This window comes from Falco naumanni, chromosome 3, assembly GCF_017639655.2.
Source record: "Falco naumanni isolate bFalNau1 chromosome 3, bFalNau1.pat, whole genome shotgun sequence".
NCBI classification, from domain to species: Eukaryota; Metazoa; Chordata; class Aves; order Falconiformes; family Falconidae; genus Falco; species Falco naumanni.
In genome coordinates this window covers 4982628-5008405 of record NC_054056.1, presented here as the reverse complement: position 1 = coordinate 5008405, position 25778 = coordinate 4982628, and the positions used below count along the sequence as shown (strand labels likewise).

General features: G+C 60.3%; 5 protein-coding genes across 6 annotated transcripts; 3 read left to right on the top strand and 2 right to left on the bottom strand.

Moving 5' to 3' along the window:
• Positions 1-38: 38 nt before the first annotated feature.
• TMEM234 (transmembrane protein 234) lies at positions 39-2683 on the bottom strand. The gene is made up of 5 exons (XM_040587914.1): positions 2656-2683; positions 1931-2082; positions 1394-1460; positions 1120-1212; positions 39-402 (listed from the first exon to the last, which is right to left on the bottom strand). Exons 1-5 carry the CDS (start codon positions 2666-2668, stop codon positions 341-343), a joined length of 387 nt encoding a protein of 128 aa, XP_040443848.1. The 5' UTR covers positions 2669-2683; the 3' UTR covers positions 39-340.
• Positions 2669-6927, top strand: EIF3I (eukaryotic translation initiation factor 3 subunit I; the record flags this gene model as incomplete). Its single annotated transcript, XM_040585622.1, has 11 exons — positions 2669-2752; positions 2961-3053; positions 3175-3262; positions 3809-3874; positions 4250-4399; positions 4503-4630; positions 4913-5023; positions 5413-5502; positions 5845-5918; positions 6089-6181; positions 6527-6927. Coding segments are annotated over 11 exons (1059 nt in total), but the record flags the coding sequence as incomplete, so codon positions are not given.
• Positions 6928-7196: 269 nt separating this feature from the next.
• On the bottom strand, positions 7197-12432 carry LOC121085256 (myotubularin-related protein 9-like). Its single transcript, XM_040587753.1, is given in 12 exon segments — positions 7197-8068; positions 8201-8352; positions 8526-8746; positions 8846-8987; positions 9113-9274; positions 9403-9455; positions 9457-9621; positions 9742-9915; positions 10052-10177; positions 10500-10608; positions 11156-11393; positions 11992-12432. Coding segments are annotated over 11 exon segments (1665 nt in total). The 5' UTR covers positions 11353-11393; positions 11992-12432; the 3' UTR covers positions 7197-7904.
• A 518-nt stretch (positions 12433-12950) lies between these two features.
• On the top strand, positions 12951-15079 carry FAM167B (family with sequence similarity 167 member B). Of its 2 annotated transcripts, none has more exons than XM_040587902.1 (2): positions 12951-13632; positions 14483-15079. In XM_040587902.1, the coding sequence occupies exons 1-2, from the start codon at positions 13342-13344 to the stop codon at positions 14741-14743; spliced, it is 552 nt and encodes a 183-aa protein (XP_040443836.1). In that variant the 5' UTR covers positions 12951-13341; the 3' UTR covers positions 14744-15079. The 2 variants fall into 2 exon arrangements, with proteins under 2 accessions (XP_040443836.1, XP_040443835.1); XM_040587901.1 differs by having other exon boundaries at positions 12956-13632; positions 14480-15079.
• A 1495-nt stretch (positions 15080-16574) lies between these two features.
• On the top strand, positions 16575-25718 carry LCK (LCK proto-oncogene, Src family tyrosine kinase). Its single transcript, XM_040587923.1, has 13 exons — positions 16575-16744; positions 19842-19948; positions 20069-20150; positions 20235-20325; positions 20465-20563; positions 20701-20804; positions 20916-21065; positions 21476-21628; positions 22660-22839; positions 23273-23349; positions 23465-23618; positions 24101-24232; positions 24543-25718. Exons 2-13 carry the CDS (start codon positions 19847-19849, stop codon positions 24743-24745), a joined length of 1527 nt encoding a protein of 508 aa, XP_040443857.1. The 5' UTR covers positions 16575-16744; positions 19842-19846; the 3' UTR covers positions 24746-25718.
• Positions 25719-25778: the final 60 nt, after the last annotated feature.

Below are 25778 nucleotides of genomic sequence, written 5' to 3'. Positions count from 1 at the left end.
TATACAAATATCAGTTAGGCCCAGAAAGTCACGCTGAATGATTTATTAATCATTTATTATCCCTCCAGCACTGAACAAGACGACCATCCTTTCCTTGAAACACCCACAGATAAAAAATTCCTTAACTCAAGACATTAAATAGGATGTCCTTGCACCAGGCCTTGCTCCACCCTGGTGCTCAGGGAATACGGTCCACACTTTTTGACACCCATGTGTCAAAATACAGCTTCCTGGGTGCAACTGAGCCAAAGGGTCTGCTGCTGAGCCAGAAGCTCCACCTCCGGCCATGGGGGGTTACCTTTGAAAAGGTTCTTTTCCTCTGCTGCTCACTGTGTCTCATTCACGAACCAGCGACACAGAGCATGACTCCAAGGACTGTGAGCAGCATTCCTGCTGCAACCCCTATAGAAATGAAAAACAATATACTGGGAACATGCACAATTCAATGCCAGTCACTCAGATCTTCTCATTGCTAAATACGGTGTGCTCAGATGCCATGGTAAACAGGACAGCATAAAAGTCTAGACAGATATGACCTGGACCAGAGGAGTTCTGAAGGGGTTGGATGGTTGGACTGCCCATGTACATTGAGCAAAGCATGTTTGTAAGAAAATGTTGCTGCTGATGTATATCTGGCTAGCAAGAACCAGGCTTAAACAACAAAGAAAGGCTTTAGTGTATTCCTACAGCTGTTGCGCTGGCTCCTGGTGTTCCTAAGTTTTCAAGTTTCCTGCCATTTTCTCACTTTCTGAGCAGGGTAATGTTATTGTAGGATGTAAGGGAAGGAAAGGATGGGTATTAACATTTGGGGGCTTATGGGGTGCTCTTTTTCCATGGTGGGCATATTATTTAGTGCTTCTCTTACAGTTAAATAACTAGTTAGGTAAAGGCTCAGGCCTCTAAGCTCTGTTACCTTAGAATAGCCAGTTCTAGCTTCACATTTACTAACCCTGCCCACAAGTCCATTTCACTTCCCTTTTGGGTTCTGTAGCAAGAACTGCTGCTTAACTAGTTAAAGCCTTTGGTGGGTATTTGCTGTTCTTCAGGAACCAGAGGGTAGCCCAAACTATTAAGTCAGCAAATAGATGCAAGAGATGATGTGTTTGAAGTGTAACTTACTTTTACCACCAATGTCTTCTCCCAGAATCTTCCCAGTCACCAGCGTGACTATCAAAGCCAGGGAGTTACAGAGCGGTACTGCCAGGGACATATCTGAAATTGAACAGTTTTAACAGAGTTTACAAATGGATAATCTTGTACACATTGTAAGACACTGTTTTGTGATTATGGCAAGACAGCTGCTTGATGTTTAGCTGAATCGCCAGACTAATCAATAGCACTGATCCTCCCAAAATCCCAAATAACCCACTCCAGAAAAGCAACGAGAACTAACCTGCTGATGCCAAGGTGAGGTAGAAGAGGAGAGATCCACCTTGATTGAGCAGAAATGGCACCATGTACTGCAGGAAGAAATGAGCCTTCAATTGCTGCTTGCAAACCCACCACACGCACTCCCAGTGAGTGGGCAATGAAGGACCCCAGACCCACTCGCACTGTGCTGTGTTTGGCAGCAGCAATGTGGCACTCTAGTGATTCCGCTGCCAGTCACAACCTGCTCAATGCCTTAGTTCCCCAGCCTGCAGAAGGCAGACTGTGGTTATTTCATGCAAAATATGAGGGTTAATGACCTGCTGCCTGCAAAAGCAGTCTCAGTTCTGCACAGGAAGAGGCAGCGCTATAGGCAATTAAATGAAATATTACTGAGGTTAAAGAATTCTGATGATAAATGGAATATTTAAGTATCAAGTCCAGAAGTAAAGAGGTAGGAGTGATCCCAAAGGCAGCCTGACACCCTCCTACCTCCCTGGCCCCAGAGCCCGGACAAAGTTGCACCTTGTAGTTGAGGCCCGGGAAGCAGACGAAGTCTCACCTTGTAGTTGAGGCCCAGGAAGCGGATCTCAGCCAGCAGCTGCTGCAGGCGGCCCTGGCACTGCACCTCCTCCAGCCCCGCCGCACCTGTGCGCAGGAACGGCCCGGTGCTGCCCCACAGCACAGCCACCAGCACCAGCACCACTGCCTCTCCTGTGGCACAGCCTGAGCTCAGTGGCCTGATGGCCCCAGGGGAACACCAGCCCTGCCATCACCGGCCTGAGAGGGCCCGCACCGGGTCAACCTGTCCTCATCTCCCCACAGAGGGCCTGGCCAGGCTCATTGCCACCCCCCAGCAGGAACAGCCTCCCCCAGCCCAGCTCACTGCTGTCTTCCATCATGAAGGTCCCCACTCAGGCCCTGCTGCTGCATCCCTCTCAGAGAAACACCCTGCAGCAAGCCCAGCCTGCTGCCGCATCCCCCTCAGGAAAGGCCCCTAGCAGGGCCCGGCCTGCGGCCACACTCCCCTGAGGGAAAGCAGCAGAGCCAACCAACATGGCCACATCCCCCCTCAGGGAAGGCCCCGCTGCAGGCCCGGCCTACGGCCACACTCTCCCCTCAGCGAACGCCTCACAGGCAACCCAAGCCCAGAGCCACAGCCCCCCTCAGGGAAGACCCCCACAAAAGCGGTGGCTGTTTCCCTTCCTAAGAGAAACCCCCTCTACTCCCCTCAGGGCCGACCCTTCCCCGCCCAGCAGCGCTCTCCCCTCAGCCCCGGAAGCTCACCCACGGGCGCCATAGCGACGGTGACGTATTTCCGCTCTGCGCGCCCTCTGACCCGGAAGTGCCCGTGCGGCTCTCTCGCCACAGCGCTGCCGCCATGGTGAGGAGAGGGGATGGAGCGGGGGCTGTTTTGGGGGTAGTGACTGGTGACCGGGCGGTGTAGGGCCGCCGGGACGGGGATCCAGGGCCGCGGGGCCGTGGGGGGCGGCGGATTGCCGCCCCCCACGGCCCCGCGGCCCTGGATCCCCGTCCCGGCGGCCTCGGCCGCGTCTGGCCTGAAGCATTAAATGGTGTCTCCCCCCTCGCAGAAGCCGATCCTGCTGCAGGGCCATGAGCGCTCCATCACGCAAATCAAGTACAACCGCGAGGGAGACCTGCTTTTCACCGTGGCCAAGGATCCCGTGAGTGCGGCGGGCCCTGCTCCCCTCCCCTGTTGAAAGCTAACCCTCACCGCGATAATTAATCAGTCGCGTTAATTAATCCGGCTGGTAAGAGGGGTGCTGGGTTGTTTTCTTCTCCCAGATTGTCAACGTTTGGTATTCAGTGAATGGAGAGAGGCTGGGTACCTACAATGGCCACACAGGAGCCGTCTGGTGTGTGGATGCAGACTGTATCCTTTGATCGCAGAAACCAGTTTGTCCCGGATTTTTCTTTACAGTGATTCACTTGAGGTGATTCCTCCCAACTGCTGTGCTGTTTTTTCTTGAAGAGGAGCATGGGGACAATATAGTGCGTTGAACTCTTCCGCTGTCTTTCCCTTACTCTGTCTTCTGGGTACTGGTTTTTTCCCCCGGGCTGGAATAACACATGCAGTGTGCTCCATCTGCCCTCATTTGTGCATCACTGCTTTTGTTGTTGTGGCCCTGGGAGATTGGGGAAGGTGCCTTGAGTTGCACAAGGTCTTTGGTCTCCAAAGGGTGTGTTAATGCAACAGCTGGAGCCTTTTTCTTTAACATTTCAAAAGGAAAATTGTGGATTTTGTAATGGGAACACTTAGTCTCTGTGTCTGCTTGCACTGGAGTGTTGTTAGTCCTGGAATGGATGTTGCCCAATATCTGATAGGGCTTCTTACTTGTGTTTATAAGTATTCCCATGGTATCTAGACAGCAGCTTTTAGGGCTGAGAACATACTGATATTCCTTAACCGGTGGCGTAGGGGACACACGACATGTGCTCACTGGCTCTGCAGATAACAGCTGTCGGCTCTGGGACTGTGAAACAGGTAAGACTTTTCCCACACAGCTGCGTTTGTGTCCCAGCTTTGTCCTGCTGTGAAGTCCACTAAACTGGCAGGACGTGGTGGCAGCATACACACGTGCTTGTTCATCCCCCTGAAAGAGGTCTGAATCCTAAATTGGACTGCTGGAGGGGACAGGGTTTGTGTATGTGCCTGGTTTCTGGTGAATATGTAGTGAATTGACTTACTTTACCACCCAAGTAGTCAAAACGTGCAGTGAGAGCTTGCAGGTCGCCAAACTTGCTTGTCAGCTGCGCCCAGTGCTCTCATCCTCCCCCTGACCCTGCCGTTCAGCTGATCTTTGTCATTAACCTTGCAATCAAATACCCAGTGAAGTGTCGTTTTCTGCTCTGCGTTCAGGAAAGCAGCTCGCTCTAGTGAAGACAAGCTCAGCGGTGAGGACGTGTGGGTTCGACTTCGGAGGAAACATCATTATGTTTTCCACGGACAAGCAGATGGGATATCAGTGTTTCGTGAGCTTCTTTGATCTCCGGGACCCCAGCCAGATTGGTGAGGAACCCAGGCCAGCACTGGCACCAGGGAATAAGGGGAAGTGTTGATCGCTGGAGCCAGTGTCACTGTGTCTCTCTGTCTCCTTCCTTCCTTCCTGCAGAGAACAACGAGCCTTACATGAAAATTCCCTGCAGTGACTCCAAAATCACTAGTGCTGTGTGGGGCCCTCTGGGAGAGTTCATCATCGCAGGACATGAGAGCGGAGAGCTGAACCAGTTCAGTGCCAAGGTCAGTCTGATAAGGAACAGCATCTCCCCGGGCAGCAGTGCTTGGGGGAGGATATCACAGCATTCCTGGTGTGGTCATGGGACAGAATATGGCCTTTTTGGCTCGAACCAGCGGCCTTATGGAAGGATAGTTAAAATATGCGGCTCCCTTGAGCAAGGCCGACGTACCAACATCTGCCCTGCAGCTGACAGTGACATCTCCTACATTTTCTTTTAATGGGGAAGTCGCATGTACACTCACTTTGCCTGCCAGCACGCTGAAACTGCCTTCTTCACCCTTCAGTCAGGGGAGCAGCTTTCAAACATCAAGGAGCACACCAAGCAAATCAACGATATTCAGACCTCCAGGGACATGACCATGTTCATCACTGCCTCCAAGGACAACACGGCCAAGGTGAGGCCTCCCACCAGAAATGCAGGGGACTGTTGATATTTGCTTGCAGGACTTTTGCTCAGAGACGTGGCTATTGCAGAGGTTTGCTCCTTAGAAATTTGAGTGAGGGGAAAGTTTGGTGTGAAAGGGGAGATGCACCCTGTGGAATTAATGGCCAAGTATTGAAAAGAACATTGCCAAAATATGTCTGCAGTGTGCTACCTCCAAAAAGTGATAGAGGCGAGATATATCTTAGGCCAGTATTTTGGGGAAATATTTTTGGGATTTGGGTGCCCATGAGCAACTGTGGGGGTAACATCTGCCCAGGTGAGGCCTAGCAGCCAGATTTGTGCGAGTTAATTGGGTTGCCGGCCCTCCTGCAGAATAAATTTCTCCCTTTTGCTTCCTAGCTATTTGATTGCACGACACTCGAGCATTTGAAGACGTTCCGGACAGAGCGACCGGTGAACTCTGCTGCACTCTCCCCCATTTTTGATCACGTAAGAATGAGCTCGCTCGTTGTCACGATTTTACTGTGACTTGCCTCAGATAGCTGGAATACGGAGTGTTACCAGCCCGGCTAGAAAAAAACATCACTGTGGAATGGGTCTGGGGAGCTTTGCTGCAGTCTGGTGCAGGGAACAAAGCTTTGTGTCCTCTGATCTTCAGATGTGTCTGGGAGGTGGGAACTTCGTGGGGCTGGAGTCAGGCCTGCTCATGAGTTTGCGGGATCTGCTGGGTTAGTAGGAGGCTTCCCCAAAGTTTGGCTTCCTCCTCTCCTGGCTCCTGCTGAGCGTGTGGAGTGAGCAGCACTGAAGCGTTGTGGCTTCTGTCCGTTGCAGGTTGTGCTTGGTGGTGGGCAAGAGGCCATGGATGTAACCACAACCTCCACCAGGATTGGAAAATTTGAGGCAAGGTTGGTCCTTTTCCTCTGGCAGGGCTGAATCCTCACTCCTGACAGCCCAGGGTTCTCTTCTCAGAGCATCTTGCATCATTAAACTTGCAGACCTTTTTTGAGGAAACCCTGATTGTGTCCCTAACCAAACTCCCAACTTCCTGAGGTAATTTAAATCTTCCTTCTCCCAGGTTCTTCCACTTGGCTTTTGAAGAAGAGTTTGGCAGAGTGAAGGGTCACTTTGGTCCGATAAATAGCGTTGCATTTCACCCCGATGGGAAGAGGTGAGGATCTCTGTGGGTCTTGCAGGGTGCCCCAGTCAAGCCAGGCCCACCTGTTGGTTAGGATGTGGCTAGGCTCACAGGAGCTCTGCAGTGGGAATGGAGCAAGCACCTTCCTTAATTCTCCCATTCCAGCCCTGCTGCCTCCCCCCAGGCTGACCAGGGGGTTCATTTAGGCCCTATTGCACAGCTTGGCTGCATCACTGATTGTTTTGTTTTGTCTTGTGACTCCTTTATCAGTTTTTGGGGGGCATTGTGAGAACAAACCTCACCACTATTTGGTATAAACCTGGAGGCAGCGAGGTCCTGACAACATCAGTGATTTTATCTTTGTCTTTCCTCCTGTAGTTACAGCAGCGGGGGTGAGGATGGCTACGTTCGCATCCATTACTTCGATCCCCAATACTTTGAGTTTGAATTTGAAGCTTAAAGGAGGACTTCCCCTCCTCTTCCCTCCTGCGGTCCATCGACTCCTGCACAGAACTGTTGTAAGGCCTGAAGTTACTCCGCTCTGCAGGAGGCAGCGGGAAGCAGTTAGCAGCAAACTCGGGGGGCTGTGTGAAGGTGGGGAGCTAGAAACCCAACCGGCTCCAAAGGGCAGGACTGGCTTTCACCGGAGGTAGAGGGAAGGCAAGGGAGGGAGCTGGGCTGGCTGCCTGCCTGCCCCTGGGGATATGCTGACTTCCTGCCCTGCTGGGCATATTTATATATCAGGGGAGAAAAAAGATCATCAGGAAATAAACAGAAATCTTTTATAAACACAAGGAAAAGCAACTCTGATTTTGGTTTGGCTTTTTTTTTTCGGGCTGGAACAGAATTAACCTGAGTGCTTTGCTTTCCTGGCTCTGTTGGTGGTGCCTGGCTCCCCACCCATGGGCAGACAGTGCCTCTGTCCGCCCTAGCTTAACTCTTTCCCGGGGAGGATCTGCAGCTGTCGTTCGGGTCCAGCCCTGAAGTGTGAACAGGCTGGAAGCGCAGCAGCCAGTCATTGTTTTCCAGATGACACACACGCACCCAGTTCTGGTGCTTTGTTTATTTGCTGGACTGACCCTGAGCCAGCTTTCCTCATGAAACAGTTATTTCCTGCACTAGTACGCTGGTGTTGCAAATCCTCATCCTTCCAGCCCTCTCGCCCTGTGTCTGTCTGTCCGGAGGGGTGGTTTGTATCTCTTTCCTTCCCCGAAACTGGGTTCAAGGGCAGATTTCCCGGGCTGGCTCCCAGCTTGGAGAAATTCTATGATTTCATGGCTGATGCAACACATGAACTGCAGTCAGCGTGCCCTTTGTGGAGGGGGCCTCGTGACTTTAGTGTGTTTTGCTGCTTCGGTTTTGCTGTGCTGACTGTGCCTGGCAGCCGGGCAGGGGCTGTGAGCCTGGCACGCCGTGGTGGGAGCTGCCAGAGGCTGATGCTGCTGGGCACATCGACCTCCCGCTGCCTTCTCCACCAGCGGTCCAGGTGAAATCCCGCTGGGGAGGGAGCAGGCTGCTCCTGCCCCGACGTAAGCGCGGAAAGCAGGTGTGGGCTGTGAGAGAGACCACTTTACTGAAACAAGCTCAGTCTGTGCAGCCCAGAGGCTACAAAAAGGGTCTGTCCACCCCATCCTGGAGTTGTCCTCCAGGCTCCGCAGGGCCTGTGTCCCGCACAGCGCTTCCTGCGGAAAGCTGCAGTGTCGCGTTGGCCCGGCAGCCCGTGGGGACTGGATTACCGCATTGCCCACGCTGCCGTTCATCTTCCGTTCTCTGTCTGGGCAGCGGGGTCAGAGAGGGACCGGCTCAACCTGCTCTCCACGCTCTCCTTGACTGGGGGGTCGCCCCCCTCTGCTAACCGCTGGACCTCTGCCCAGGCCTCGTCCAGGTACTGGGATGAACGGATCCATCGGAAGAATAAACCTAGGAGAGAAGGGGCTGTGTGTTGTCTCAGCTGTGCCGTAGCCCTGGCGAGAGAGGGAAAAGCAGAGCATTCCCTCACCCAGCCCAGCTCAGAGCTGAAGGTGGGTTTGGAGGGCACCGGACCCAGCTCACCCTGCCAGAGCTGGATGCTCTGGGGCTCGACAGAGGGCCAGATGACCAGAGCGTTGTGCGAGTAGAGGGGGTTCAGGTACTTCTTCTTCTCCCCAGGTTGGTTCAGCCAGGCCCAGAGGGCATGTGTGCTCTCCCTCACTTTGCACAGGCACCTGCCAGAGAGTGGAGAAGCGTTTCAGCTCCTCCCAGGGGGCCTGGGGTTACCCAGGCTATGACCGGGAGGGCTTCACTCTGCCCCATCTGACAGGGTCTGCGCCAGGGGCACAGTGGTGACCACGGCATTGCTCCTAAGGGACAGTGCTGTCCCCGCTTCCCACCCACTTGCCTCTCTTTCTCGTTGTTGCAGAGGAAGGTGCCGTAGGCAGAGGCGTAGGCGTTGTCGAAAAGGGTGAGGAGGAGATGCTCACTGAACTCCAGAGAGAAGGGGAACTGGCGGCTCAGCTGCCACACGCAGTCGAGGAAGAGGAGGAAGAGCGGCGCCTCCTGCTTCAGCCGGGCGTGGGAGTAGGCAGAGCGGGCGCAGCGGAGGTGGAAGGGGTGGCCAGCCTGTGGGACCCCCGAGGGGGAATAACGGGGGTGAAGAGGAGTGGGGGGAGTGCCCAGCCAGGCTGGGGTCCCCAGCCCCCTTGGGACTGCTGGTCTCACCTCAATCCACTCCCGCTCCAGCAGCCCCTGGAAGCCTGCCAGCGTGCGGCAGGACGGGTCCAGGATCACCTGGGCCAGCGCCGTCACCAGCAGCGTCGTGTCCGTCCCCTCCGCCCCGTGGACCAGCACGCTGGCCTCCTCCCTGCGGGCAAGCGCGGACAGTTGGGGTGATGCTGGCGAGCCCGGGGTGATGCCCGAGGTTTGTGCTGTGTTAAGAGCTTTGAAAGGGGGCAAGCGGGGGCCGTGGGGCAGCAGCCCCCCCCTTACCTGTCCAGGCACTGTGCGGCCAGGCAGGCTGTGCTCAGGGCTGCCTTGACGTGGCTCAGCCAGCGGCAGCTCTCCAGCCGGCTCAGCCACCGGTCCATGTTGATTGAGGTGTCATTGCAGGCTTCCACCAGTTTAATAAAGCTCTCCTGCAGCGGGCGGCCTCTGGGAGGGGAGGAGAGCGCTGTCAGGGGCTTGGTGAGTCTTGCAGGGGGCTGGAGTCCCCATGCCATCAGCAGGGCAGTGTGACCACCCATGTCACGAGAGCGCCAGGCCTCAGCACAGCCCCTCACCTCTCCAAGGGCCGGTGCAGCCTCCTCCACTGCGGGTAGGAGGACTTGGGCTCCGTGCCCCCCCCCCATCATCCGAGCCTGCTTCGCCGCCTGGGCCGATCGCGTGTCAATGATAAAGCCTCGCTCCCCCTCATCCAGGATGGTCCCCAGCAGCATCTCATCCTCACGGCAGCGCTTTCGGTTGGGGCCCGTCAGTGGCTGGCTGCTGCGGAGCATCGCCTGCGGGGTGAGGGCCAGTGGGCAGTGGGGGGACCCTGTGGGGTTGGGGGGCTTAGAGCCACCCCAGGGCTGGCAGTGGTGGGAGAGGAGACAAGGGGCAGAACAGGGAGGTGGACTCACGGTGCCGTTCTTGCAGTGGTAATAGCTGAGGACGGGGAATCGCCCGCCCTGCCGGAAACGGGCAGCCTTCTGCAGGGTGTCATCGTCCACCGCTGCCGGCACGATGACGGTGGGAGGGTACGTGGGGCAGGTGGTGAAATCCCGGTTCACATCGCTCAGCCGCCACTGGCTCGTCTGGGGGAGATGGGGGGGGAGGGGGGGCTGCCCTGGGTGCCGTCTTGGCTGTGTGAGCCCCAGTGGGCAGCCCGGCATGGCGGGGGGGAGTCGCTTCTGCCCCCAGCCCAGCCGTCTCCCTCCCTTCCAGGCTCACCTGTGAGGCGATCCGTTGGAAGTGCTGCTCGAGAGGGAAAAGGTGCCATCCTTCCTCGAGCTTCAGGCTCTGGGGTCTGTAGAAGAACGGGTACATCATCATCACGGAGTCCACCGAGGAGAGAGCCTGGAGCGAGAGCAAAGGTGGAGCTGGTCACGGGCAGGGGGTGCGGATCAGAGCACAGAGGTGGCTCAGAAAGTCCCCACCATGTCCCCAGGGCTCTGCAAACCCTGGGTCTGTTCCCTACTCCTGGCCACATCCCAGCCGAGAGCGAGGGCTGGGGGGGCAGGCGCTGGCACCAGCAGCCCCGCTGGCACCCGGTGCCAACGCTGCCCGGCCCGGGAGCAGAGTGTTTACCCATGTTAATGACAGACCAAGAGCAAACACTGCAGGCGGCCGCTTTCCCCTGCCAACCCTTTGCACCCTGGGCAAGGCTCCGGGAGCTCACCTCGATGGAGCTGGCGATGTTGAGACACTCCTCCATGCCCGGGATCTCCAGCTGCAGCACCTTCAGGTCTTTGCACCGGAGCGTGATGGTGCCGGAGGAGCCAGCGATCCTGGGGGAGGCAGGGGGGGCTCAGGACCAGCTGTAGGTCCATGTACGCAGAGACAGCGCCGAGCTGCCCTCTCCCCCCGGGAGAGCCAAGCGGGGCGAAGCGAAAGGGCTGTGCCGGTGCGGGATCGCTGGCTCTCATCCGGCACCGGGGGCTCGCCTGTCCGAAGCCAAGATTTCCAGCATCTCCCTGGGGCCCGGTGGGCACGGCGGTGGTTAGCACAAAGCCGGGTGCTGCCAGCTGGGTTAGCAGAGCCAAGAGAGCATTAAAAGCCAAACCTGGTGTCTCGTGGGGAGTCATTAGTCCGGGGGGGCTGGTACCAGCCTAAATTCTGCACTCTGAGGCACGGAGAAGAAGAGGAGGTCAATGGCCGGTGCCGCGAGCGTCGCCCGGCGTGGGCCATGGGGAAGAGGAGGGACGAGGCTCAGCAGGCAGCGCCATGGGGTGCCCGTGCCCTGCCGCCGGGAGAGCAGTGGGGGATCTCCTCCAGCTAAGGCAGGGGTGACACTGGTAGAAAGGACCGCAGGGACAGCCGTGGGGACAGACCCACCTCTTCTCCACGGCATCCACGTTGCGGATGAGCAGCCAGAGCTCCAGGGTGCCGGGCTGGCTGTCCCCCCCGGGGCAGGAGGAGAGGAGCAGGTGGTGGCTGGTGATGCACAGGGTGCCCTTCACGGCCGGCAGCCCCACGCACGACAGCAGCACGCTCTCCACCGTCGCCGTCTTGATCAGCTCGGAGAACTCCATGGCGGTGCTGGCAGCCAGGCACAGGACCTGCTGCCGCAAGGCTGGAGGGAGAAAGGGGAAATCCTGCAGCGACAGCCCAGCCCGCAAACCCTCTTCCCTCTGCGTCACACGGGGCCCTATAGCCTCACCCCCCTCTTCGTGTTTACATTGTCACCTACAGCCTACAGAGCTTCCTCGCTGCAAAATGCGGGGAGTGCCATGTTTCCTCCCCCAGTAATGCTGTCACTGCAGATGGGGAAACTGAGGCACTGGCCGAGGGGGCTGAGCTGGTGCCAGGCTCCCCAGCAGTGCCCAGACCCCAAGCTGGGTACCCTGCACCCCACGCCAGCTGTGCTGCATGCGGGGGGGGGTGGGGGGTGGTAGCTGGTGCCACTGCAACCGCTGTCTTGCAGGGAGCAGCTTGGGGTCCTTCGCTGCCCGCCATGGGGCCTGCCATGCCCGGGCTGTACGGTGCTGAGCACCGCCAGCACCCCAGCACAGCCTGAACCTGGCTCCCAGGGTGCTGGGGGGCTCTGCCTGCACCCACAGCCCCCCCGTGGCCCTGGGGATGGAGCCAAGTGCCCTGGGCGAGGAGGAGGAGGAGGAGGAGGAGGGTGAGCAGCTGGCAGCAGTGCCTGCTGTGGCCACCCCAGTGCTTACCTGCTCGGGCTCGGTGCAGGCAGGGACCGCGGGGTGCGAGTGGGAGATGTTGGGGTGCAAGTGGGAGATGGGGTGACCTCGGGGTGCAAGCGGGGATCTCAGGGTGCAAGCAGGAAACTGCTGGGTATAAGCAGGGGAGCTCGGCATGCAAGCAGGGAGCCTGGGGTGCAAGCGGGGGACTTTGGGGTGCAAGCAAGGCTCTCGGGGTGCGAGCGGGAGACTGTGGGGTGCACGGGAGACCTTGGGGTGCAAGCAGGGGACCTCAGAGTGCGAAGAGTGCACTCAGAGGGCATGGGGAGGGGAGCTCAGGGTGCGAGCAGGGATCTCGGGGTGCAAGCAGGAGAGCTCAGGGTGCGAGCGGGGACCCCGGGGTGTGAGTGGGGACCCCAGGGTGCGAGCGGGGACCCCGGGGTGCGAGCTGGGACCGCACACCCGGCGGGGCCGGCGGGGCCGGCGGATGTCGGGGTTAAGGTGGCCCGGCCCGGGGCGGCTCCGCCGGCGGGGCCGGGATGGGCGATGGTCTCCCGGGCTGGGGGGGGGGGAAGGGGGGGGTCACCGCGTGGGGTGCGACAGCGAGGGGACACGCGGGGGCCGTGGGGAGGGAGACGCGGGGGGCTGGCAGCGCAGCAGGGGCGCTGCACGCAGGGTTTCGGGGACGGGGGGGGCTGTCCCCGGGGCAGGCGGCGCCGGTGGGGCGCGGGCCAGTCCCGTAACCCCCCCACGCTGCCCCCGGCCCGCCCCGGGCAGCGCTTGCAGCACCGGGCAGGGCGGCGAGGGGGGGGGGCGGGGGGGAGCGGCCAGATCCTGACTCGGTTCCACCTTAAGGGCCCGGCCGGGATGCGGGACACCAGCTGCCCCCCGGCTCCTCGCCCCGTGTCCCGCCCCGTCCCCCCCCCCCCCCCGCCCGGTTTCTTTTTCCGTCCTTGGGCTGTTTTTGCGGCCCCCCCCCCCGGTGCGAGAGGGCGGCTTCGCCCGGGGATAAATCATCCCCGCTCCTCCTTGCCAGTGTATCCCGGTGAAGGCTTCCTCCAGGGAAACGGGGAGACTCCTCCCAGCTGGAGACAATAATGCTAAAAAAGACAAGAAAAGGAAAAAACAACAGTAAGACAAAAAAAAAAAAAAAAAAAAAAAAAAAAAAAGAAACCAAAACGAACAAACCCAAATAACCCCTCCTTTGCGCTCCTCTGGATAAGGAAAGTTCCTGCCCGTTGGAATTGCCCTCGACATCCCCAACACTTATCGTCCTGGGGGTGCTGGTGGCCAGGGTGCTCCTCACTCTGCAGGTGCAGGGGGCAGAACCTCTGTCTACCTGGGGGCTTTGGGGGGGGGGGGGGTCCCAAGGGTGCTGCCATGCCCTTCGGCCAGCTGAAGTTCAAGGAGCTGGGCGAGGAGGAGCCCACCTGGGAGCAGGAGAGCCTGGACGGCGTGAAGGCGCTGGCGGCCAAGTTGAAGCTGCAGACACGGAGACCCTCCTACCTGGAGTGGGAAGCCCGGGTGAGGGGGCAGCCCTGGTGCAGTTGGACCCCCGGGGGGACGTGGGGGGCACGGCAGGGCCCTGGGCACCCTGAGGATGAGCAGGATGGCAGCGTCTGTGGCTTCGCCACCATGGAGGCGGCGCTGGAGTGGCTCAGGATGGAGCTGGTGAGTAGTTGCTGGTGGGGTGGGAGACACAAGGGGTGGACAAGGGCTAAGCCCCCAGGCAGGGACAGGAGGCAAGAGGGGTGGGCAAGGGCTGAGCCCCCAGGCAGGGATGGGTGGGCAAGGGCTGAGCCCCCAGGCAGGGATGGGTGGGCAAGGGCTGAGCCCCAAAGCAGGGACTAGAGGCACGAGGGGTGAGCGAGGGGTGAGCCCCCAGGCAGGGACAGGGACTGGAGGCACGAGGGGTGGGCAAGAGCTGAGCCCCCAGGCAGGGACGGGGCCACAGGGCTCCTTCGTGCAGAGGGAGGACTGGCAGCCCGGCTTCACGCGACAGCGATGGGATGTGCCCGGGCCAGGGTGCTCCAGCCATGGCACGCTGCTTTGCTCCTCTGCCCAGCACGGCCGGTGCGTGTGGATTTTTGCAAGGCACATGTGACACTGCGGTGCTGCAGCTCTGCCCCTGTCCCCTTGCCCAGCGCTGGGGGTCACAGCTCTGTCAGGGGTCTGCACTTGTCACCCCCTCCTGCCTGCTCTGCTGGTGGCACGGCTGTGGTGGACTTCATTGGTGTGGCACAGCCTTGGTGACTTCCATGGGGTGACCCCGGCAGCGAAAGCCAGGCGGGTACAAACCCACGGGTGCCTGAGCTGACCCTGGGCTGTGACCCTGGCACCGACCATGTGCCAGCCCTTGGACAGTGTGTGGGCTCCCCAGGGCCACGTGTGCGTGTGGTCCCCGGTGGGTTTGTGCCCTGGGCAAGCCCCAGCCCTGCTGCCCCACCACCCCCACTGCCTGGGCAGCTGCCCCAGCGGCCGGTCCGGCTCTGGCCCTGATGCCCACCTCCCCGTGCAGCAGGAGATGCAGGCTGTGGACCAGCGCCTGGCACAGCAGCTGATGCGCCTGCGGGCGCAGCTGCACCGGCTGAAGGTGGAGCAGGCCTGCCACCAGCACAAGGAGATGCTGGATGATGCCACCTTCGGCCTCGAGGGCTGTGAGGAAGACTCGGATCTGCTCTGCAACATCCCCCCCAAGGCTGCCTTCCTGCTCTCCACGCCGCTCAAGCACATCGGCGTCACCCGCATGAACATCAACTCCCGACGGTTCTCCCTCTGCTGAGCGTGGCAGGACCCTGCAAAGTGCTCAGTACCAAGCCTGGATGGGAGCCTTGCAGGCACCCATGGGTGCATCCAGACCTGGTTGGGCTCAGGGATCCCTCCACAAATGCCTTGGGGACTGTAGAGCTGCTGCCAGGGCTGCCCCCCCCTTAGGGCAGGCGGTGCTGAGCCTGTGCTGCCAGCCCTGCCCCAGGGGCAATGCCAATGCCACCAGTCCCATCAAGCACAGGGTGTTTTGGGGCACCCAGTGCTCTGTCCCTAATGATGGTGGGGTCAACCACAGTGGAAAAATGTGGGGTGCAGCCCATTGAGAAGGAATAAAAGGAGGTGAAGGCGAGAGCTGATGTTTTCTCTTTATTTTTGCATGCCCCTGGGCACCTGCCTTTGCCTCCAGATCTGGCTCCCAGCCCTTCACTGTGGGGGATGTGGGGGTGGCAGGGGGGTCCGTGTTGCCATCGCCCCTTCCCTGGCTGCTCCCAGGACTCTGGCTCACAGGGTGGGTGGTTTCTCATCGGTTTCTGCTGCAGGAAAGTGCCATGCCGGAGAGACAGTGTCTCTGCTTTGGGGACCTTGTTGCCAGCATCTTCCTGGGCACCCCTGGCAGCGGATGGGTGCTTGGGCTGCATCGCTGCAGGAAATGCTTGTCACCAAACTGGCTGCGAATGGAGGAGTTGTTTCTGAGGCTTGATGCCGGGAGGTGCCAGGGGCCATGCTCAGAGTTTGGGCAGCCCCACATCCCCGTCTCCAAGCCCTGACAGCACTGTGCCGGGAGCAGGAGGGATCCTGGAGGTACTCACCAGAGCAGTTCGCTTTTAGATTTTCCCTTCCTATATTAACATCAAACCCTTTACAACAGAAGTTGCAGCTTGCAGGATGTGACTTTTGTAGAACCCTTTTTGTCAGTGCTGCTGAAGAAGATGTGAGGTGACCCAGGCATAACTTGGGGGGCTGCTTCTCCTTCCCAGGGTAGCAGCAGGACATGGGAAGAACCCAATGTGCACCCTGAGGCTACAGCACACCCCAGCACCTTGGAGCGCTCCCCACCATCCCTTGCTGGGGGCACCTGCTGTGTTGGGGATGGGAATGGGGCTGCACAGCTGCCCCTAGAAAATGTACCTGCCAGGGTGGATGCTGCAGCCAGTGCTGCTGCAGCGATGCCCTACAGGCTCCTGCAGCCCCCCCTGACACAGCTGGGCTTCCTGCCCATGCCTCCGGTACCTGCGGCTTCGTGTTTGATTGCAAAAGCCAAGACAATAGTGTTGTGGTTGTTATGCTCTGAGCTATCTTCAGAAACACAAGGCTGGCATCCTGGCTGGGGCATAACACGTACCCTTCACTTCACCCCTGCCCCTGTGGCTCTCGGGGCGCCAGAGTCTGGGGGGACCCCATGGTGACAGCCAAAGCGAGGGCTGTGGTGTGCAGGATGAGTCCCACAACCTGCGTAGGGTCCACTGGGGTCAGGGGCAGCTGGTGCGTGGCACTGCCAGCCTGCCCACACCAAGCACCAGAGAGGGGACAGCACAGGGGACCAGCTAGCTGGGGGCTGCCTGGGCAGCAGGTGACAATCCCCTGCCCATGGCTGGCCCCTCGCAGCACATCCCCCAGCCCACCGGACCCTGCTCCCCCACCGACTTAGCATCCCCTTGCCCACCCAGTCCCTGGGAATTGGTGGCCAGGGCCACCCAGAGCAGAGACCCTCCGTGCTGGGGATGGCAGGAAGCCATCAGGGTTTGTCACTAGCTCTTGTGGTTGTTCGCGAGCTGTGAACCAGCTTCTCTAGAGTTTGCTCATGAGGCAGGAAACCAGGGCAGGTGGTAAGCAGCAGTGAGTGGTGGCGGTGGGGAGCGGGCGCCCATGTGCGGGGGGCTCGTCTCTGCTCCCCAGAGGGTCATTGTGCTCCTGCCAGGGATGGAGAGGATGTGAGTGAGGACACGGTACCTTCACACTTGCTGCCGGGCCATGGGAGTCTGAAAGCAGCTGGTCCTCCCCTCGCTGCCAACAGGTAACAGGGACCTGGGGGCGATGGGGTCTGCACCCTCCGGACAGGAGCTGGGACCACCCAGGCGCCTGTGGAGGATGAGGGTTCCCTTGTATTCTCCGCGGTTGCCCCTCGGAGCGATGGAAATGGGGGTTTGGGCTCGTTGCTGCAGGGGGCTGTGAGCGCTGGTGCCTGGGCAGCAGGGTGTGAGCACTTGTGCCTGGGTGATGGGTGGGGGGAGCGGGGCTGTGCTCCCCATCCCTCTGTGGCCTTTTAGTTGGGGTGAAAGTCGCTGTCCCAATGCCCTCTGCCCGCCTGGGGGGGCCTGCCCAGGGTGGGAGCGTTGGCCCCTCACAGGGCTCTCCCCGAGACCCCATTTCCAGGGAAAAATAGGAATTTTGTCCCCAGGACCAGGCTCTTGCCTGCCTGGCTGTGGATGAGAGCAGCTTAGGGACAAGCAGCAGTTTAACACTGGTCTAGCGGGGTCCCTGCCCGCTCTGAGGGCTTCAGACACTGAGCTACTCCTGGTTTGGATGCCACCTCAGCACAAACACCTCCCCGCTGCAATGGCAGCTTTGGAGCCATGATGCTTCGCATCTTCTCTGCAAAGCTGGACCAGTGTGGGGCTTAGCATCCAGCTGGGTCACAGCTGCCTTGGGGTCACTCAGGACACCCTGGTGAGCCTTGAAGAGCATCAGGGATGGGGTCAGCCCAGCCTTCAGCCCTCTTCACACCTGCCCGTGCTTGTGAGCAAACCACTGGACCTGGCCAAAGAAGTGGAAGGGCCGGCATGGGGCAGCTCCTCCTGCAAGAGCCAGGGGGTCCAGACACACTCCTGAGCAAAGTCAGGGAAAGGCACATACACAGCCGTGCAAGGACACACATGCACACCCATGCATGCGTGCAGACACCTCCTCAGGGACATGATGAGGCACAGGGCAGGAGCGCCTACACATCCCTCCCAGGCAGCCTTTGCACAAGAAATTCGGTTGCACAGATGCAGTCACAGAACCCAACTTCAAACACCCCATTTCACCAGGTGAAACGGCTGCTCAGTGGAAATTACACTGTGGCTTAAGTACATGAGACAAAAAGGCACAATAGCAGCACCTCCCTCCCCACCCTGGCTTCATGCAAGAAGGAAAAAACATCTCTTGGCACCGCTCGCCTTTGGTAAATGCGTCTGTAGGGCTGTGGGTGGGTTTGGGAGCCAAAATCCTCCGTGGGGCCAGGGTTGTGCTTGGGGCTGTGCTACCGCCTGGGCATCACCGGCACCTTGCCTGCTTCTCTTGCCATCAGCAGGCCACTGTGGTGTGGCCGAACCCCTTTTTGGGTGCCAAAGTGTGTCCCCAAATAGGTGTCACCAGAAGCTGAAGGCACCAGGGTGTTTTTTAGCATTTGAGTCCCCAGAGCAGCACCACACGGCATGCTCGGCTGCCCTCTCCTTGCCAAAATCGCCCGTCACCTGCTCCCGTTGGCCACTGTGGCAGTGGGCACCCTGAGGGTCCACTGTGGGGACAGCCCCCGTGTCCCTGATGTGGTTGCCGTGTGGACCCCATCCCCCAGGGAGGGGGCTCCTGGTCTGCAAAACCAGCCCTGGCAGCGCTGGTAGGGGGGGTCTGGCTGGCAGCAGGTTCTGATGGTTGAGGCTGGTGACACCAGGGGCTGGTGGCACCCTGGGGACCCTGCACCCTCCCTGGGGGCCCCCTGTGAGCTCTTCCCTGCATCCCATGGAGGCACACGCTGAAATGAAGCTCTCAGTGCCGTGCCCTCCTCGGCAGCATGGAGAGAGGTGGATTTAAGTGTGTGCTTGTGAGAAAACAGCCGTGCAATTGCTCCCGGGTAGGAAACCAAGGTGAAAATGGTGCCGTCATTGCCCATGGCCACCAGCTCCCAGCAAAGCAGCTCCCAGGGCTTAGCTGGCCTGCTGGGGACCCAGCACGGTGGGGCTGAGGACCCTTGCAGCTGCACCGCCTTGCTGCCAGATAAGAGCTCCCACTCGGCGTTCGCAAAAGCAGCTGCTGGTTTTGGGAGCTGGGGCAGAGACACCTGGGCTGGCTTTCGGTGGCACGGGGCTCCCAGCCCTGCCGTTGGCACCCACCACCTGCAGAAACCGTGCCAGGCCCCCCTCCCGAGAGCCCCTCAGAGCTGCTGGGCAGAGCTTGGAAAAGAGAGTTTTGGGGGCCAGGTCTTGGTGGAGATAAATCCCGGCAGTGTAGGCGTGGGGGATTCTGCAGAAGAGGTTTTTCCAGGGCTGTGGGCCACATTTTCCATGTGACGCACCGCTGGGGCCTTGCACGAGAAGGCAAGAGCTGCTCAGGTGGTTTGCAGTGCCCATGCAATGCTTGTGGCATCGCTGCCAGGCTGCCCCGGTGCCCACGCCACAGTGATGGGGACCCTGGGGCACAGTCCTGTGCCAGCTTGGTGTCACCGTGGCCAGGGCTGATGCTTGAGGTTGGGGGTTCCTTGATGTTTCAGGGTGAGGTGCTGAGGATGAGGGCCCCCCCGAGCAGGGATGGGGGTTTAAAGGACAGCCCTGATGAAGGAGAAAAAAGAGCAGAGCCGAATTCATGGGGGAGGCTAACGAGAGCCCTGGGGGAGGCTAATGAGAGCCCTGGGGGAGAAGGAAATCGGAGGTGACACAGCACCATGGGTGAGGGTGCGCCTGCATCCCCCTCTGACCCCAGGAGCTGCTTTTAGGGCCAGGAGGTGCCTGGTCCAGCCAAACTTCATCAAACAGCATTGCAGGGCCATGCAAAGATGTATTAATTGTTAATAGGATATTCATGATTAGATTGTTATCTAGATGGAGGAGGGCGGGATCAGCCCAAGGGCTGCAGGGTGGGAAGGAGCTGGCAATGCCAGGCTGCTGGGAAAGGGGAGCCTCAGGCTGGGAACTAATTGCCTTCCGTCTTTTTAATTATCAAAGCCAGGACAAAATTAGGAGGAAATATGGCCAGTGACAAAGAGTCAGGGGATGCCCCCAGCTCAGCTGAGGACCTGGGAAGTGCGTGGGATGGGCCATGGGATGTAGGAAGGCAGACGGTGGGACAGAGGGATGGGGATGCGCTGGAGCGAGGGGCTGGGGGGGCTTCTCTCACTGCCTCTTGCCCCCCTGCAGCCGCCATGGGCTGCTGCTGCAGCTCGGACTATGATGAGGACTGGATCGAGAACATCGACATCTGTGAGCACTGCAATTACCCCATCGAGCCCAAAAGCAAGCGCCAGGTGAGGAGGGGGGCAAGCAGACACCCCCCAGTCCTGGTGGCCAAACGCTTCCAGAGGTGGCCATAGGATGGCCAAACCCCGGGAAGGCGAGGGCTCACGCGGCTTCTCGTCCCCTGGCAGAGGCTGATCCACAACGGCTCCGAGGTGCAAGACCCGCTGGTGTCCTATGAGGCCACGTCCCCGCCGTGCTCGCCTCTGCAAGGTAAGGTCTGGCCGGGGCAGGGGGTGCCTGTGGACACCCCTCGAGTTGGCCACCACCCCCCTGCCCCTCCACTTGTTCTCCCAGATAAGCTGGTGGTGGCCCTGTACAACTACGAGCCCAAGCACGATGGTGACCTGGGGCTGCGGAAGGGCGAGAAGCTCCGCATCCTGGAAGAGTGAGTGAGCATCAAGAGCATCCCAGCACCCACTCCGGCATGACCCCACCGCTCCCCAGCCAGCATCCCGGTGCTGTCAGGGGTGTCCTTGAGGGGTCCCAGCAACCAGAGGGAGTCTCACCTGACTGTGTCCTTGCAGGAGCGGGGAATGGTGGAAGGCACAGTCGCTCACCACCGGCCAGGAGGGTTTGATCCCCTACAACTTTGTGGCCATGGTGAACAGCCTGGAGCCCGAGCCGTGAGTAGGGCTGGACAGGGGCCATGCCCTGCCAGGGGCTGTGCCGGCAGCAGGGAGAGTCAGCAGCATCCCCCGAAGCACCGGTGGGTGCAGGTGGCCTGACTCCCCCCAGCCCCAACCATGTCCCGTGTCCCCAGGTGGTTCTTCAAAAACATCAGCCGCAAGGATGCGGAGCGACAGCTCCTGGCGTCAGGCAACACGCACGGCTCCTTCCTCATCCGGGAGAGCGAGACCTCCAAAGGTACCGTCCCACAGGCCCTGCCGGCATCTCCCGCCACCGGCACAGGGAAAGGTGCTGGGAAGCACAGGAGGAGTGCTGGGATCCCACACCCACACAGTCCCGTCTCCCCAGGCTCCTACTCACTGTCAGTGAGGGACTTTGACCAGAACCAGGGCGAGACAGTGAAGCACTACAAGATCCGCAACATGGACAACGGGGGGTACTACATCTCCCCCCGCGTCACCTTTGGCAGTTTGCACGAGCTGGTGGAGTATTACACACGTATGTGCCATCCAGGGGCTGGTCCTGCCTGCAGGCAGGGGATGGAATGGGGGCAGGATGGGGATGGGGATGGGGATGGATGGGGATGGGATGGGGATGGGATGGGGATGGGGATGGGATGGATGGGGATGGGATGGGATGGGGATGGGATGAGATGGGATGGGTTGGGATGGGATAGGATGGGAACGGGATGAGATGGGATGGGTTGGGATGGGATGGGATGGGATGGGATGGGATGGGATGGGATGGGATGGGATGGGATGGGATGGGATGGGATGGGAAGGGAAGGGATGGGATGAGCAGGACACACTGCTACCCGTGCCCCAGCAAAGTCATTAGCTTATGCTGGGCCCCCTGTGCCCTCTGCTGCGTTGACACTGGCTCTGCCCCCCCCCTCCCCCATGCCACAGGCAGCTCTGACGGGCTGTGCACCCGCCTTGGCAAGCCCTGCCGGACCCAGAAACCGCAGAAGCCATGGTGGCAGGATGAGTGGGAGGTGCCGCGAGAGTCGCTGAAGCTGGTGGAGAAGCTGGGAGCGGGGCAGTTTGGAGAAGTTTGGATGGGTGAGTCACGGTGAAACTGGGGTGCTTCCTCCTGGATGAGGACGCTGGTGTAGGCAGCGTCAACCGGGCCCCACGGCATCCTCGGGCTGGGGAGGGGTCCAGCTGGGGTGTCGCACGGAGCAGCCAGCACACCCCCAAGCATGAGACCTTGGCTTTTCACAAGACCCCTGGGAGAAGGGAGAAAACCAGCAGCTAAAACAGCCCAGGGGCAGCTCTGGTTTACTGAAAGCCCCCCAGGCTTCCCCCTGTCTCCCACCCCTAGCCACTCGGACCCCTGCACTGCTGCCCAAGCAGGCACCCGCTGCCCGGATGGGCATGCTGGTGGAGGTGTGTGCACAGGGGCTGCTCTGCCCGCCCTCAGAGCAGATGCAGCCACAATAAGGCTGTCGCTGCGGCTGTCGCTGCAAGGCTGGGAGCAGCTGGAGGCTCGGAGGCAGCGCGGAGCCTTGAGCGTGCTGTGATCCAGCCACAAAAGCACCTCCTGCTCCTCGGGTGCCACATGGGGAAGACACTGGGGCCGCCCTGCTCCTCTCCATCCTACCCCGCAGGCTCAGAGCGCGGTCCCTGCCTTCGCTCCCATGGGTGCTGGCTGTCCTGTGAAGTCCCCTCCAGGTACCCAGCAGAAGCCTGGCTTCAGCATCGCTGCCCAGCTCCCCCAGCTGCCCTCTGGTTCAAAGCCCAGCAACCAGCAGCTTCCTTTCCTCCGTGTGGCTGAAAGCCACATCTAAAAGTCTCTGCCTGGTGGGTTAAAATGTGGTTACAGGTTTTTGCCCAGGTGGCCAGCACGGAGCTATGATTGTCCCCAGATGTCCTCTGGCAGTCTTCCAGGGCGCGAGGTCCTCTGCCCCTCACCAGCCAGCCTTTGCCATCTCAAACATCTCTTGCTTGCGCAGTCTCGGGTTGGGATGCGCTAGATCTGCAGAGTCTCCACGCTTGCCCCCTTGGCTGGCACCGCTATTGCCACGTGTCCCCCCGCCGTGCCTGATGATGGGGTCCCTCTCCCCATCATGCTGTGCCCCATCTCTCCACAGGCTTCTACAATGGCCACACTAAGGTGGCCATCAAAAACCTGAAGCAGGGCAGCATGTCACCCAGCGCCTTCCTGGCGGAGGCCAACCTCATGAAGAACCTGCAGCACCCGCGGCTGGTGCGGCTCTACGCCGTGGTGACGAAGGAACCCATCTACATCATCACAGAGTACATGGAGAAGGGTGAGGGCACCCAGGCTGGGGTGGCTGGTGGCTGGGGTGAGGGTGGGGGTGGCTGGGGGCTGTGAAGAGCCACAGTCATTCGGCTCCTAGCTGTTCCTATCCAGTGGTCAGTGCTGGCTTATGTGTCTTGAGCTGCTTTTGGTATCATTTCCCCCTCTCCTCACTCTGCCTTTGCATCACAGCTGTCCCACTGGCTGGGAGCTCGGGGGTCAGCCCTGGCAGGGGGGAAAGGACCTTGCAGGCAGGGTGGTCTCCTGCCCATTTGCTCCTGCCTGCCTTCCCCGGGGGTTGCAAGCTGCCCAGCCCCACGTTTGGTGTTGCCGTGGGGGACAGTGCCCTGGTGACCCCACCACCATGATGCCCAGCTCCAACAGATGCCGGGGTGGGAGGCAGTGTGTGTGCTTGCTGCTGAGATCTGCTGCCTTCATTGCAGGCAGCCTCGTGGACTTCCTCAAGACCTCGGAAGGAATCAAGCTCAGCATCAACAAACTGCTAGACATGGCTGCACAGGTCAGGGGGGGGACAGAGCTGTGGGGCTGCTGGTGGGGAGGGCTCTGCTGGGGCTGGAGCTGGGGCTGCCCTGCTTGGGCTGGTGGCTATTAATTGCAATTCCTCCAAACCACAGATTGCTGAAGGCATGGCCTTCATTGAGGCCAAGAACTACATCCACCGCGACTTGCGGGCTGCCAACATCCTCGTATCGGACACCTTGGGCTGCAAAATCGCTGACTTCGGGCTGGCCCGCCTCATCGAGGACAATGAGTACACGGCTCGTGAAGGTGTGTCCCCAGCCGAGCCCTGCTTTTGGGGTGCACACAGCTCAGGGCCATGGAGAACCCCCACCCAGCCAATTCTGGGGGGCCCCACGGTGCCCCGGGAGCTGCAGGACTGCATGCAGCCACGGGAGAGGGAAGCAGGCGGGGGTGCAGACAGCCTTCTCTCCACTCCATCTCCCCGCAGGCAGAGAGGGGGCTGCGGGGCCCTGCGTGCCCACCCGACCCTGCTTTTGGTGGGGTGACAGCCCTACCTGGTGGCTACTGCTGGAACAGGCCCGCTGCAGGGGTGCTAGCCCATTCTGGGGGCTCTGTAGCCGGCCAAGTAGCAGGGGGGCAGAAGGGCTGGCTGCCACCAAACCCAGCTTGTCCCCAGGCATATAGCAGGGACAGAGGCTGACTCAGGGTTGTCATATCAGATTAGGCAGAGAGGGACGTTTTCAGCTCAGCCACAACGTTTTATTTTCTCCCCTCCTGCTGTTTTTCAGGGGCTAAATTCCCCATTAAGTGGACGGCGCCGGAGGCTATTAATTATGGGACGTTCACGATTAAGTCTGATGTCTGGTCATTCGGCATCCTGCTCACAGAGATCGTCACCTATGGCCGGATCCCATATCCAGGTCAGGATTTCCCAGCAGCTGCGCGACAGAAGGGCTGGCACACGCACGCAAGCGCACACCCACGAGTGTGTGCATGCACTCCTGCACGCACACACGCTCCCAGCCGCCCCATCTGGCTCCCTTCCCTGCCAGCCCGCGATGGTTTCGACCGTTTCCCGATGCACATGGCCAGCCCCAGCCCAAAAGCCACTGGGGGTTTCAGAGGCAGCAGAGGGTGAAAGGAAGTTTCCCGGTGGGATTTGCAAACGTAGGGTGCTACCTGTGACCTGGGGGTGATCCAAATTCAGTGCCGTGTATGTTGTCCTCACAGGGATGACCAACCCCGAGGTGATACAGAACCTGGAGCGTGGTTACCGCATGCCGCAGCCAGACAACTGCCCGCAGGAGCTGTATGAACTGATGATGCAGTGCTGGAAGGAGAGGCCTGAGGAACGTCCCACCTTTGAGTACATGAAAAGCGTGCTGGAGGACTTCTTCACTGCCACCGAGGGCCAGTACCAACAGCAACCGTGAGGACCCCAGCAGCAGCAGGACACCCTTGTGTTGGGGTGCCCAGGGGTGCTCCCCCTGCACCAGGTCCCCACAGATTCCACACGTATTGCCCTGGGGCATTGGCGAACACTGCCTGGACCTCAGCAGTAAAGATTTGAAGTGCTTCGAATCTTGGGAGCAGCAGATTTCACCCCCCCCAGAAGGCGATGGAAGGCCAAAGCCGACAAGTGACTCCAAGGAGTGGAGGGCTGGCACGTGGGGGGCTCCGTGGGGGGCCCGGTGGGTGCCCACCACACCATGCCTGCACTTGCCTGGGGGGCAAATCCAGCCTCCAGCCCCACAGCAGGCTGCTTGGGGGCCCCACCAGCCCTCTCAGGCCCCTTGGACTGGGCCTTGCCTCCTCCTTCATCCCCGGTGATGGCAGGTGGCCCCCGGCAAGCAATGCCCACCCCAGCCCTTGGCTGTGGGATGCTCCTTCTCCTGCCATGGTGTTGCCGGGACCTGCCCCGTAACCGCCGTTGGGTTTTGGGGAAATAAAGGCCTTTGCAGCGGCGGTGGCCGTGGGGCCTCCCTGAACCCTGGGGAGGCCAGGCCAGCGGGGTGATGCCCTCAGGGGACAGACCCCCCTTCACACCAACCCCACCCCGGGGTGCTGCTGGGGGTCCCAGGCCACTCTCACACTGACCCCGGCTCTGTGAGACCCCCACGGCCCCGCTCTTGCCGACCCCGGGTGGGACAAGCCAGGGCCGAGGCCTGGGGGCAGGTGGAGGCCTCTACCGTGTGTCCTGCCCCCCCCCGCCGGGATGGTTCAGCCCCACCTGGCATTTCCCCCCACTCTCCCCCGGGAATGGTTCCGCCCCACCCACGGGGACCCTCTCCTCGTTTGCTCCCCCTCCCCCCCCGCGCCTCAGCGATGGTGCAGCCCGCGCGGCTCCGCCCCCGCTGCAGTGGTACAGCCCAGGCACCCCGCCGCTCCGCCTAGCCTGCTAGCTCCTCCGCGTCCGCTCGCTCCCGCCGCCGCGTTTTCCTATTGGCCGATGGGAGGGAGAGGGCG

Excerpts from the sequence above, each read along its gene's own strand:
- FAM167B (XM_040587901.1), top strand. The coding sequence starts at position 13,342 with ATGCCCTTCGGCCAGCTGAAGTTCAAGGAGCTGGGCGAGGAGGAGCCC. Across the intron at positions 13,633-14,479 it reads AGTGGCTCAGGATGGAGCTG|CAGGAGATGCAGGCTGTGGA; the intron begins GTGAGTAGTTGC and ends CTCCCCGTGCAG.
- LCK (XM_040587923.1), top strand. The coding sequence starts at position 19,847 with ATGGGCTGCTGCTGCAGCTCGGACTATGATGAGGACTGGATCGAGAAC. Across the intron at positions 20,151-20,234 it reads GCCGTGCTCGCCTCTGCAAG|ATAAGCTGGTGGTGGCCCTG; the intron begins GTAAGGTCTGGC and ends TTGTTCTCCCAG. Across the intron at positions 24,233-24,542 it reads TGGCCGGATCCCATATCCAG|GGATGACCAACCCCGAGGTG; the intron begins GTCAGGATTTCC and ends TTGTCCTCACAG.
- TMEM234 (XM_040587914.1), bottom strand. Across the intron at positions 1,213-1,393 it reads CCTCACCTTGGCATCAGCAG|ATATGTCCCTGGCAGTACCG; the intron begins GTTAGTTCTCGT and ends GTTCAATTTCAG. Across the intron at positions 403-1,119 it reads AGAAGACATTGGTGGTAAAA|GGGTTGCAGCAGGAATGCTG; the intron begins GTAAGTTACACT and ends TCATTTCTATAG.